Genomic DNA, 12545 nt, shown 5'->3' with positions numbered 1-12545 from the left:
CGTTTGTGAGCGTCCAGTTTCACCAGTGTCTAGTTTCTATTTTGTTGAGTATATTATTCTAACACAGTCGTGGACAATGTAACATTTACTGTTTGTTTACATAAACATTGGAATGCCAGCATTGTGTGGAATAGTGTTTTATCAATTGACTACAGAAAACACAAGCAAACCTTTTAAAATGTGATGGTCGTGAAGGACAGACTGAAATTGCCTTTGAGTTTTTTGCATAGTGTTAATATTGACAATTATTAATATTGTGTTTACAGCCGATGGTGCATCTGCTGTCTGTGGCAGATAGAGTAGACTGACAAAGTCAATGTATTGAGTCTGTACCCGACGCAGTCATGGTAACAGGAAGGGAGGAAGGCCAAATGATGTATTTGAAAGGAGTGTTGCCTGACGTTTATTTTCAGTGACCTATTCATCATTTTTATTGCTATCCGCCCCCCCCCGTTTGTCCTTTGCTTTTAAACTCATCTTTTCAACAAAGTTTCCGGAGGACACTCCTGAGCGGTAAATTGCGACTCAGTGTTCCGTTGTTCACAACAATCTTAGCTAAGATCATCCTTAAACACTAAGGTTAGAGTTACGATCACCTTAAGAAAAAGATACGCCCGTTGCACAAAACAACGTCAGGGTAACCTTAACTCGGACTCCAACCTTAGCCTCAACATGACTAAGGTTCTGGAGTAATGGAAGCGTCCATAGTTGACTCGTTCTGTCTCTGTACTCTGTCTCTGTGTCTCGTTGTAGAAAATATAAGCAGCCGCCATATTCCCTTCCCAACCATAAAGACGGTAAGGTTGAGTTGGACCAACCTTAATTCTCAACCTTAACTTAAGGTTAACCTTAGTTAAGGTTGTTTCGTCCAACGGGAGGATAACCTTAGTAAAGGTCTAAGGTTGTAATTTTAGAGATAAAGTTGTTCTGAACAACTGAGCACAGGTCATTATCAAGGCTTTGGTATCTTTTTATCTTTTTTTCTTTTTATTATTTATTATTATTATTTATTTTTATTTATTTTTAAAAATCTTTTTTATCTTTTTTGTAATGGTTTACTGTGTTTGGTGTGATCAATTCAGAGAGATCAATTCTCCAACTTTATGTCATGTGTATTCCAACGGGTAATGCTTCAGTAAGGCTTGTCATCCGGCATCTCGAGTGGTTCTAGAGAGATTCGGTCAGATTCCTAAGAATATGATAATGACTGTGAAGGATAAGGATCAAGACATTCATTTCTTTGTGAGGGGTTAGGTTCCAGATCTTCTGATTATCGTATCGTAAAGACATGGGTTACACTTGTTCTTCAGCAACCAGGTTTCAGGTTTTTATAAGAGAAGAATTTATTTGTCATGAGGCGTAAGTAACAGACCCAGGTGGTCAGACTCGCTGACAGCTTGTTTCCAGCATAATATCCTCATTCATCTGGAGAGTCAATCTATAGCCTCTTTTTATAGTGTATTGTCCACATAGTGATATTAGTTTTAACTTTCCTCGCTAGGTTTACTGATAATTGTGATTTTCGAGATGTTTACTGTCCTTCGTGGACAGGTTTTTATAATAGACATATATTTCATTTCAGTATTAAATGTTCTCGTCGCGATATGGATGAAATATTGCCGACGTGACGATAAATCAAAACTCACTCACTCATTCGCTCTGGAGAGCCAAGAACATCTGCTCCACTAATCTCCAAGAGGAAATAAACAATTTCAAAGAAGCGTTCATTGTCCTCAATGATTATCCACCCCAATTAGTCAACAGGGACCATTGCTTCCATCCTGCCACCATCAACTAGGCTACTAAGAGCAAGAAAAGATAAACACCGATAAAAGTCTCCATCCCCTACATTGGCAAGACTTCACACCATATATGCAGACTCCTGAAGCAACAAGATATAGATATAGAATAGATACCACGTTCGTCACTTCAAGAAATGTAAATGGCCTTCTACGGGCCAACGGGCGAACCCACTCCAAAAACAGAAAATCCAATACCAAGGGTGCGGTTTACAAAATTGACTGCGACTGTGGATAGTCATATGTTGGAGAAACATCCAGGCCAATCAACACCAGAGTGAAAGCGCACCATGCGTCAACAAACAAATCCGACAACAAATCAGCTATATCACAACACATTTAGACCAACTCCAATCACTAACTCAACTGAACAGAGTACACAATACTGACAACCAACTAACCTGACTTCACCAAACGGAAATTAACAGAAACCATTCACATCAAACATAATTTTTCAGTGAATTCTACTCGTACTGACATGTAGTTATTATTTTGCAAATTTGACCAGAAAGACAATTATGAGATTCTTAAAACATATTAATTTCACAGTGTAGGTCACTTGCAATGTATAAGCCAACAATATTGCCAATTTTGACATTGATATTGGTAAGTGTAAAACCTCATTGATTTACTTTCACATTTCACAAAGAAGACTTGTATGTACTCTGTAATTATCATGTATGGTAATACCAGTAGCTCGTTCAGACTTCATGGTTCACGTTAATCATGGTACGATTTTACCTTTTCTTTGAGTGAAACAAGAACCACATTAAGATTCGTCCCCATCTACGCGCAGCCAAGAGAGCAAATAGGACTTCTCCCAGGAAACCCCCCAGGAACTGTCAGTAGATCTGAGCTCACGGTGGAGAAGCCGGGCACCCGTCTGATCAGCGCCAAGAGATTAGGGGGTACCAAACATTTGGCGTTTCTGAATGGGTAGTGACTGGTCTTGTTCCAGCAAAGAGGAAGACCACAGTTTCACAATTGCTATTCTGTTTCACACACTGCATGTATAGATGCAGAAAGTCGAGTTCAATAAGATTTTAAAATTGTTTATTCGGATATTATTTATCAGCGGTATTTCAAAAATGGCAAAAAGTTTATTTTTCCCCCACTTTAGCAAAAAATACAGTCGGCGGATCCGTAAGAAATGTGTGGTCTAAGGTGGTATCATGCAGTGCCACCGGGTGACTGAGGATGAACTTGTAGATAAGCTTCAAACCCAAGACAAGTTGTTGTGGGATTGATGAAAATTAATTACGTGGGCCAACTGATACAAAACATATCGTGCAACATACCACCACTTTGTAAATGAGTTCTTGCAAGCGTCCTTCCGTTTCGTTCAAGTTTGAATCAGCATTTTATTCTCAAAGCCTTCAACACTAGAACAACTACTTAAAACCTGCCAAATGGCTCGATGGACAACAAATGGATTGAGCACCATCTAGACCAATCTGTTGTGGCGTGAATGGTTGCATGCTATTATGTACTTAATTTCAATGTGAAGCAAAGCCCACAACATCTGTGCATTCTGGAATCCATAGCGTGATCCGCTGATACGTGAATGATTTCTAGCTATCCTGTCATAACTTTCAATATATATCTACGCATGAAGTGTATGAAATAATGTGCCGGCAATCTATATTTACCATTCCTTCATCTGTCAGTCAGTAAGATTATCTTTTACTGCTAAATGGATCGATTTACCATTAAGTGTAATGTTTAACACAAATGTAAATATGTAAGTACGAAATGACTGCTCGGTGATATTTCAGAATGAAATGATACATGTTTTTCTGAATTAAATAATACAAAGTGATGTTAATGAAAAGAATCTACTTGTCAGTGCTGCAGTGGAACACTATTTCTGGGAAAATACAATCCTTGTAGAGATGGCTGAAATAGATATATATAATTCAGCTAGACATTCATGCAGAAATCCTCGTTCTGCCCTCATGTGTGGGCAAATAGTTATGACAACATACTGGGACATCCATACTGTAATTTATTGGGTTGGTTTATATTGACGTTTTCTACTGGCTTTGCCACATGTTGAGAGGCATTCTAGCGTGCGTTATTACAGCCAGGAGGCAATTATACCAGGTTTGGATGATATCAAAACTTCTTTATACAAATACATTCCGAAATATTCCTGTACAGAATGGTTGGGAAACGGCGAAAGGACTTATATAATGAACGGACGAAATCATGCAGTCATGGGTGCCTAATCTGCGCGAGGTGCTTGAAAACTTGTGTCTGGGTGTATTTGTCAGCGTTCCTACACAACCAACAAATATATCATATCTCATGATTACATGTTATGTATGGGGCGGTGGTATAGCCTAGAGGTTAAAGAGTTCCCTCTTCAATCCGAAGTCCCGGGTCCGATTCCCCACATGGGTGCAATGTGTCTGTGTGTCGGGTGTCTGTGATGTTGCTAAAAGCGGCGTAAAACTATACTCACTCACGTGTTATGATCTATTTCAGCATACCGACAGCAGAACCAGTGATTCATACATGAGTACAAATGCGATGAAATTCTTTTATATATTAAATAATCCACATAATACATGATTTAAGCATCGTTCATTATATGATTCCGGTTATAGCATCAGCACGCGAGTGTAAATTACGATCAAATAGTGATGATGAACGGTGTTTGTGGGGCGATAAATGGACAAGTATACCAGTCATGAAACTGAGGCAAGGTTAATGATTGGTTACTCTACTACTCATAATACTTTCTATCAGAATTATTCATGTAAGAAGAAAAGAAGGTTTTATTTTCTATTGTTACAAGAGTGTATTTTCTGTGAATTGTATCATTAATTAAGTAATAATTTATTATTGGGTCACAACGTTTCGTGTTTTGAATGATAATTATTATGGATCACATTTCGTATCATAAATGTTAAGCATTTTTAGTATTTTGGCAGCAGGCTTTCCGGAAGTGTTTTAGTGTTACCTCCTCTTGAGTTTATGTTTTGATTATTTGTACGTACTTTCAGGAGACTGCTAGATGATTCCACGTTGATGGCGATTGTTGTAAGTGCTAGAACTTTCAGGAATCGATGACTAATTACATATATATAAGGGTTGGTTTTGTCACGGCAATTTGTAACCGTAACACTATTCATAAAATTTTCAAAGGCGTTTGATACAGTTAATGATATAATTCTTTTCTGTCTAAAAAATGTTGGGGCTAGTGATAAATTCTATATTAACATTCTTTTATCAATGTATGGTAGGTCGTCGGCTTCAGAACATCTCAGGAATGGTCTTTTAAGTTATTGTGAATGTGATATAGGTGGAAGGCAACTGCATCCTCAGTTGTTTATTATCTCTGTCAATAAGCTTATGGCCAGTTATGTTTATATATATATATATATATATCACTTGATGACAACGAAATACTTTATATGGGCTGATGTTTGCAGATGATGTTTCATCAGTCACGGTTACTGCTTTCCGGCTTCAAAAGAAGATCCATGGTCTTGAGATTTTTGTGAAATTACTAGTGTCAAGGTCAATGTTGATGAGACCAAAGTGACAAAGTGACTGTTTGCAGGAATAGTGGGTCCCTTAGACAGTATGAAGAGTGGTATCTTAATGGTCAAAGGTTGGAAGGTTTTCATGCTACCGGTTTTGGGGTATTGTGTTCACTCCTCGGCAAGCACGGACTAAAGCTGACACTACTCTTGCTTCTTAAGCCAATAAATCCCATATGGCTATCTGTAGATAAAAAAGAATAGGCTATTTGTCATGTGTGGATCTTTTAAAGATATTAAATGTTAAAGTTAAACCTAACCTTTCTTACTGTTCAGAAATTTGGGGTAGCACACATTGTAAATTCATTGAACAAATATTGGTGTAGACTTTACATGTGATACTGGTAGTTCAGATACTGGTAGATGTCCCTTATGATTTAAGATTTTGCCCCTTATGATAACATATTAATCTTAATTTGATTGGACTGAAGATGAAATACAATATAATATAATAATAAAGTATTGCAATTATTATATTATATTGTCAATGCCCCCGCCACTTGTGTCATTTCCAGAAATCCGTTCTCGTGTCACAAACAATCTTCTTATCTGTGTTCCTTACACCTGTTTACGATTTCTAGCCCACAAATAGACTTTAAACACTTGTACTTCAGGCATCAGGTACATTTCGTCAAAATGTTGTGTGTTTACGTAGACTATGATTGTCGATTGAAAAACATCCAACTACATGGATCGTAATATTAACGAGAGACAAGGAACACAGTATTCCTGGAAGCCAAGGTGTCGTACTGCTTACTATATCACTAATCACCTGTACAAACACCTGTACAAACTCGGTTTACGTGTTCCTGACACTTTGAACAACGAGGCCTTGTCCTTTAAGAGTATTTTCCGGTGGCCGACATTCTAAGATCCATGCATATGAGCTTTGAAATAAATTGAATCCAAGTCAGATGAGGTAACTGCTGTTTATAAATCCCAACACTTTCTTCCTGTTGCATCTCATATTGTCTTTAAGATCCTCCGAGGAAGTTCTCAATAGGTAACCTGGTCCTAAGGACTAATCTGCACAAAGAACATGGAGCCCTATATTGCTGTTCGTAGCTATATTTTGGTTTTGTATGTGCTCAATGTATTCGCCGACAATGAGAATGGTTTATGTCTACAAACGGATATAAAACGTAGGGATACGCCAGTAGGAAAACAGGGTTAGCAAAGAAGCCGAAGAAATATTTTCACGTCTCCGCCAAAAGCAAACTAGAATTATGAATAAAAACATGTTGGTTTTGGTATTAGACTTACCGAAGCATGAGTCTCCTTAACCTTTTCAAATAATGACATACTTTTCAGCCTATCCGGATTTTCTCGTGTGAAAGTGAAAATAGAGAACACAAACTACTCAGGTTATACTGAATTCCGATTCATTGTTTCGTAAGAAAATAGTATTTACCAATGAATTTTAATTTTAAACTTAAACAACACCGTATTTCTATATTGTATGTCGAGATTTAGTCAGCATACCTTAACTATGAAATCACAGACTGTCCACGTTCAATGTGGTCGTGAAATGCATCTGGTTCACTGGTTAAACCTGTTATGTGTTTTTTGCTCTTATTCAGAGTACGCACAATGAGACTGATATAATATTAATTCCGTCCAAGACCGTCAAACTTTTCTAGCGACAGAGCCATTAACATTAAGTTAAAACTGTAATTATTGACTCGTGTAAAATTTTAAGACATTTGGCTTATGATAATATCCACGTTAGATGAATAACATGTGTCGAACATACAATTCATTTACATCTGACAAAGTCTGCGTGTTAAAAAGAAATCCAGCAGGGTTTGAGGGTTTACACATAATGCTCTAACATGGTGGACACTTCAAAACGGTGTACGACAGTTTCTCCACATATAATCAGTGACTGGGCAGCAAATGAAACGCAATTTTCGAAAAAATGAAATCTCGTAAAAGTGTATGTATATGTTCAGTACATTTCCATCATAACAACCAGGTCTCCATCTTTTCTGTTACATTCCGAAACCGTTTTTTGAATGCATTCCGGATTTGCTTGATCATTAAATTCATCGTAGTTCGTTTTCCGGATGAATAGAAAAAATCAAAAGGAATCAAAGATTTTTTTCTCTTGTGGCTCCCACTAGGTTCTGCCAAGGCGCAGCGAATGTCCCCTTTAATTCCAGACTTTGCCAGGAAGTCCTTAATCCTGTGTAGCTCATGTGTGAGGTTCTGTTTCATCATGTCGTAGAAGATAGGCAGTACATCGACATGCTTCATCCAGGAAGTATAGAACTGAATATACTTATCAATCCCTTTGGCAACAAACATGGTCCATCCTGAAATAAAGTTACATATTTATGATGTTATGTTTTCTAGCATGGCTGTAACAATTAACCAAAACTTGATCGTGATACGTAGTGCCTAAACAGCAGTATCGTGAGACCATTTGCTGGTACAGTACTATACATGTGGTACAAAACTATACATGTTGTACAACATTATACATGTGGTACAAAACTATAGATATGGTACAATACTATACATGTGGTACAAAACTATACATAGCTTACTGACACCGTACGTAATAGCCTTTATCAAGTAACATTTTAGAATTTTTGAAACAGTTGGAATAAAACTAGCTAAAAAGAGAGCATTCATGAATTCACGTTGAAGGCATACAGTCTTGTGGAGAGTAGTTTGTGAGTCTGAATCTTGATGCAAATGGATCGGTTTCATTAAATTCTATCTTATTCACGTTTGAGATGGGTAAATCAGCGGAAGGAATTGTTTATTTAGCCGGTATTGAACTGCATCCATCGTGGGTATACCTGAAACTAATGTTAAGCCTCGTGGTTTTATATCCAGATTTTGTTAACTCCAGTTTGCATGCATGACGAAACAGGATCCAGACCCACAACGTGTTCGTAACTTTACGACGTGTCCTAACTCTATATCTTATCAAAGGCTTTCGAATGTCTCATCGCTACGGACGCTTTGGGGATCGGAACTACATCCAAAGGGGTGGGATTGTAACTGATACTATCTGGTGAAGTCTTCTTCTAAATCAAATCTTGACCCAAATCGTCAAAATGAGTACTGCAAGCACTGTCTCATGGTTCCTAGCATGGTGCTCAACCTTCCGTCGCTGCTGATCTATAGCCCGTTTTCATACTGCATTGTTGACAATAGTGATATATTTTATGATAGCGTACTTGTTTAATATTAAGAGCTGTACATGTGATACTCTAGTAGTATTACTATCCTTCGATGACAGCTTATTTATGTTCCCAATTTATTGCTTTTAATATTGATATAAAATAAGTTGTTCTCGTCACGATATTGCTGAGATATTGCCGACGTGACGTTAAATATTACCTCACTCACTCATCGAACATGTATGGACTTACCTGTGACATATTTTTCGATGCTTGGCGCTCCTGTGTGGTTTGTGTGAACGAATTTGAACAGGGACAGGAAAGTTTCATACGGATTTCTTATCAGCAGAATTGCTCTATCATATAACGTCTCGTCATATAACTCGTGGGTCTTCACGGCTACCACAAAACCGTTGGACAGACTTTCCCCAGGAAAGCCGTTGAGCCTCAGATCCTCGTCTGTATAGACCGACCCAGTTGCAATTCCTGAAAGATAGTTTTCAAAACAAGTACAGGATCGTGAGGTTCTTAATACCAAGTACTACAATAACGTTAACTCTTCAAGGCATGATCCCATGCAAGTTTATATCGCATTTTGCACTTGCAACAAATAGTACGGAGTAATCCTCACCCAATTGCGGGGGACATAATTCCTGGTTTCTGAATGTTTTCAGAACGTCGGAAACTCCATGGACCAATATTTGTAATTATCAAACGATGGTGATGTTTCACTTGATTTTGTGTATATGCGATTTGAAACACAGCGTTTGCAAATCGTTGAGCTCCTTCTGGAAACTGACGGACGCCATCGTGCAGTGCCCAATACGTTTCATGACGTGCTGACAATGGCAGAGGTACCAGAACTACAGAGAGTCTCGTTCTGGGCATCCCAGGGAAACCGATCCGAAATCAGACTTCACGAAACCGAGTTGAAAGGGTGGATCGCATCGTCGGAAACGTTCACGAGGGTATTTGTACAGCGGAATACTCCACAACACAAAGGGCCATGCCCAAAGCGAGCACAAACAGCACAACATCATTACCCCAGGTAACCCAAGATGCCTCTTATACGCTAGAAGGTTTTAGTCGTGTGACTTATCCTTCCGGGTACCCATTTTGCTTGGTGAACAGATGAGATTTTGAACGAAATCACTTGCCTAAGGTAAGACCACATGTACCACACGTGTTTCATTATGGGACAGGACTGAAGTCCGAGAAACTCCCAGGAGTCAAGCAGCCAAACACGGTCATCCATCCAATGTAGGCTTCTATAAGAAACAGAGTCCATCAGAACACTCCAATGTTCGATGGTCAGGCATTGTGTAGCTGCTTACAAATCGCCATGCTGTAGGCATCAGTGTGTACACTACGAGGAAACTGGTGCTTTGTTTTAACATTATTCTTGTTAGGCGACATCGAAACAAACCTTCAACACAATCACATCCAAGACAGATTGGATCGATTGTACTGCTGTGAACCATACTCCTTGAACTACTAAGAACCAGTTACATGTCCTTCTGTTACGAGGGGATGTCAATACGTTTTGAGCCTTGCATAGAAAAACACAAAATATTGGTATGAACCACATTTATTTTTCAACATAGTCCCCTTATGAGTCAAGACACTTGTTCCATCTTTCGTGCCAGGCGCTGATGCCATCTCTGTAGAAGGCGCCATTTTGGCCCTCAAACCAAGCCTCAGTAGCAGCAATAAGCTCATTATCATCCTGAAATCTACGACCACGCAAGTGTTGCTTGAGATTTGGGAACAGATGGTAATCACTTGTTGCCAGGCCTGGAGAGTAGGAGGGGATGCGGCAAGATTTCGTACACGCATTCCTGGACAGCAGCGGCTGCAACGCCAGAGGTGTGTACTGTTGATGTGGAAGAATACCACGTCTGATCTTGCCCCGGTGCTTCTCCTTGATTGACTGTCGCACTTGCCTCAACAAGTTAGCGTAATATTCCCCAGTCATGTTCTTCCTTTTGGTAAGTAATCTATGTGGATGACGCCTTTGCAATTCCTTCTGCACTGACCTGGAGGCTTTTAACTTTTTGGTCCTGGGAGAAGTGACATGTTTCCATTCCATGGATTCTTGTTTGCTCTCAGGATCATAGTGGTGGATCCAGGTTTCATCACAGGTTACTAGCCTAAAGTGAAAATCTTCTGGATTCTAGTTGTATCTGGTTAGAATGGAGTTGCTTGTGGAGACCCTTGTTTACTTCATTTGATCTGTAAGCATTCTTGGCACCCATCTTGCTCACACCTTAGACATGACGAGATGTTCATGAAGAATTGTCTCGATGGATCCGTGTGAAATGCCTGTGGTCTCCTCTAACTCATGGAGTGTGATTCGACGATTTTCCAGCACAAGTCTATGCACTCTGTCAATGTTTTCCTGACTAGTGCTTGTTGTTGGGCGACCATCTTCAAGACTCTCTCTACCATGCTTAAATTCATTGACCCATCGTTTGATGGTAGCAAATGAAGGGGAAGACTTCCCATAAACTGCTGAAAGCCTTTCTTCAATGTTCTTCGCCGAGTTTCCTTCAAGAACTAAAAACTTAATTACTGCTCTATACTCAATTTTATTCATTTTCACTGTCGTGAGGGGGGTCTCTTTCTGTCAATGTGAGCTGTTCAATAACTTCTGAGAGTAGGATACCAAAACGTATATATCACATCAGCTACACCCCAAGGTTCAATGTCGTACCATAGGCTGTGACACCTGGGTATGAAAAGTGCTCAAGGCTCAAAACTTATTGACATCCCCTCGTACATTGCATTTACATTCTCACAACAATTGTTACATTTTACAGTAACATTACCTAATACATCTTTAAATGTTACAATACAAGTTACGTGTCTTTCTCTTTCATGACATATTGCATTATTACTCTTGCTTCTTACATTTTTGGTGTTCCCAGATATTGCTAGAGTGTTGCTAAGAGCTGCATAAAACTAAACTCACTCGCTCACTTGCTTCTTACATGTTACAATTACATTACCAGTAACATCCGGCGCAGTTACATTATCAGTTTACCATCTTTAACTGGTACGTTACCTGCTGCATGCCTTAGTCTTACATTACCTGTCTTAATCTTACAATGCTTCCTACCTTCTACAGTTACCTGTTACATCTCTAGCGGTTACTTTCACAGCTACATTGCTAGTTACATCCCTCACAGTTACATAACCTGTCACATCCCTCACAGTTACAAAACCTGTCACATCCCTCACAGTTACATAACCTGTCACATCCCTCACAGTTACATAACCTGTCACATCCCTCACAGTTAGGTCACATGCACCATCCCCTACACTCACATCACCCGTAGCATCGGATTCCCTAAAGGATACATTTAATTTACCTGTTACATCCCAAATTTACCTGTTACATCACCTCACTGTTCAATTACCTGTCAGCTGCTGCAGGAGGTGCCTCGTCCACGTGTTGCCGGAACCGGGGTAACTAGCCAATGCTATGTGAGGCAGAATGCGGGGAGACAGTCTGACTCCTGGACACCGTTTCTCTGAACCATTCTGATTTGAGGTAAGGAAATACGTTGAAAATGGCCTTGAGTTTCTGTGAAACACCTTCACGGTAAATATTTGTCCCATTGCCATCACGGTCAACAGAACACCAAAGATGACGGGCACAGTGGTTCGTGGGTTAATGTGTAGATGCCTCATATACATGACTGGGACGAGTCTGAAAAGATTCAAAGGTGTCTGTAAGTGTGTTATGATCGACTCATGTCACTGTATGAACAGTACAAATTGGCTGCAAACGTGTACCGATAGGCGTTTAGTAGATTTGTTAGACCTCAGATGATGTATTACACGTACAATAAAACACTATACATTGACTGGTCGTGTCTTTTTAACAATGCAGATGTAAGGTATTCATACATGCATGGGCAACACTTCATGATCGGATATTTGTTGCGTTTTGGCGCCGTTACTTTGTACATTAATTTTAGTGTGTGTGTGTGTGTGTGTGTGTGTGTGTGTGTGTGTGTGTGATTCACATTGTACATGCACCTCCATAAAAATTATCATCA

The 12545-nt window shown here is 39.3% G+C and overlaps 1 protein-coding gene across 1 annotated transcript; it reads right to left on the bottom strand.

Annotated features, from left to right (window-relative positions):
* Positions 1-7309: 7309 nt before the first annotated feature.
* LOC137276838 (WSCD family member AGAP003962-like) lies at positions 7310-12180 on the bottom strand. The gene is made up of 3 exons (XM_067808486.1): positions 11901-12180; positions 8734-8967; positions 7310-7662 (listed from the first exon to the last, which is right to left on the bottom strand). The coding sequence occupies exons 1-3, from the start codon at positions 12178-12180 to the stop codon at positions 7310-7312; spliced, it is 867 nt and encodes a 288-aa protein (XP_067664587.1).
* Between the last annotated feature and the right edge of the window lie 365 nt (positions 12181-12545).

The sequence above is a fragment of the Haliotis asinina genome, chromosome 3 (genome assembly GCF_037392515.1).
Source record: "Haliotis asinina isolate JCU_RB_2024 chromosome 3, JCU_Hal_asi_v2, whole genome shotgun sequence".
NCBI lineage: Eukaryota > Metazoa > Mollusca > Gastropoda > Lepetellida > Haliotidae > Haliotis > Haliotis asinina.
Note: the sequence above shows the minus strand (reverse complement) of the source record. Positions and strands in the feature narration are given on the sequence as shown.

Bases quoted from the DNA above. Each gene is read 5' to 3' on its own strand.
- LOC137276838 (XM_067808486.1), bottom strand. From the start codon at position 12,180: ATGTATATGAGGCATCTACACATTAACCCACGAACCACTGTGCCCGTC. The intron at 8,968-11,900 runs GTAATTGAACAG...ACTATCTTTCAG, and splicing joins CCTCCTGCAGCAGCTGACAG to GAATTGCAACTGGGTCGGTC. The intron at 7,663-8,733 runs GTAAGTCCATAC...ACTTTATTTCAG, and splicing joins CATCGAAAAATATGTCACAG to GATGGACCATGTTTGTTGCC.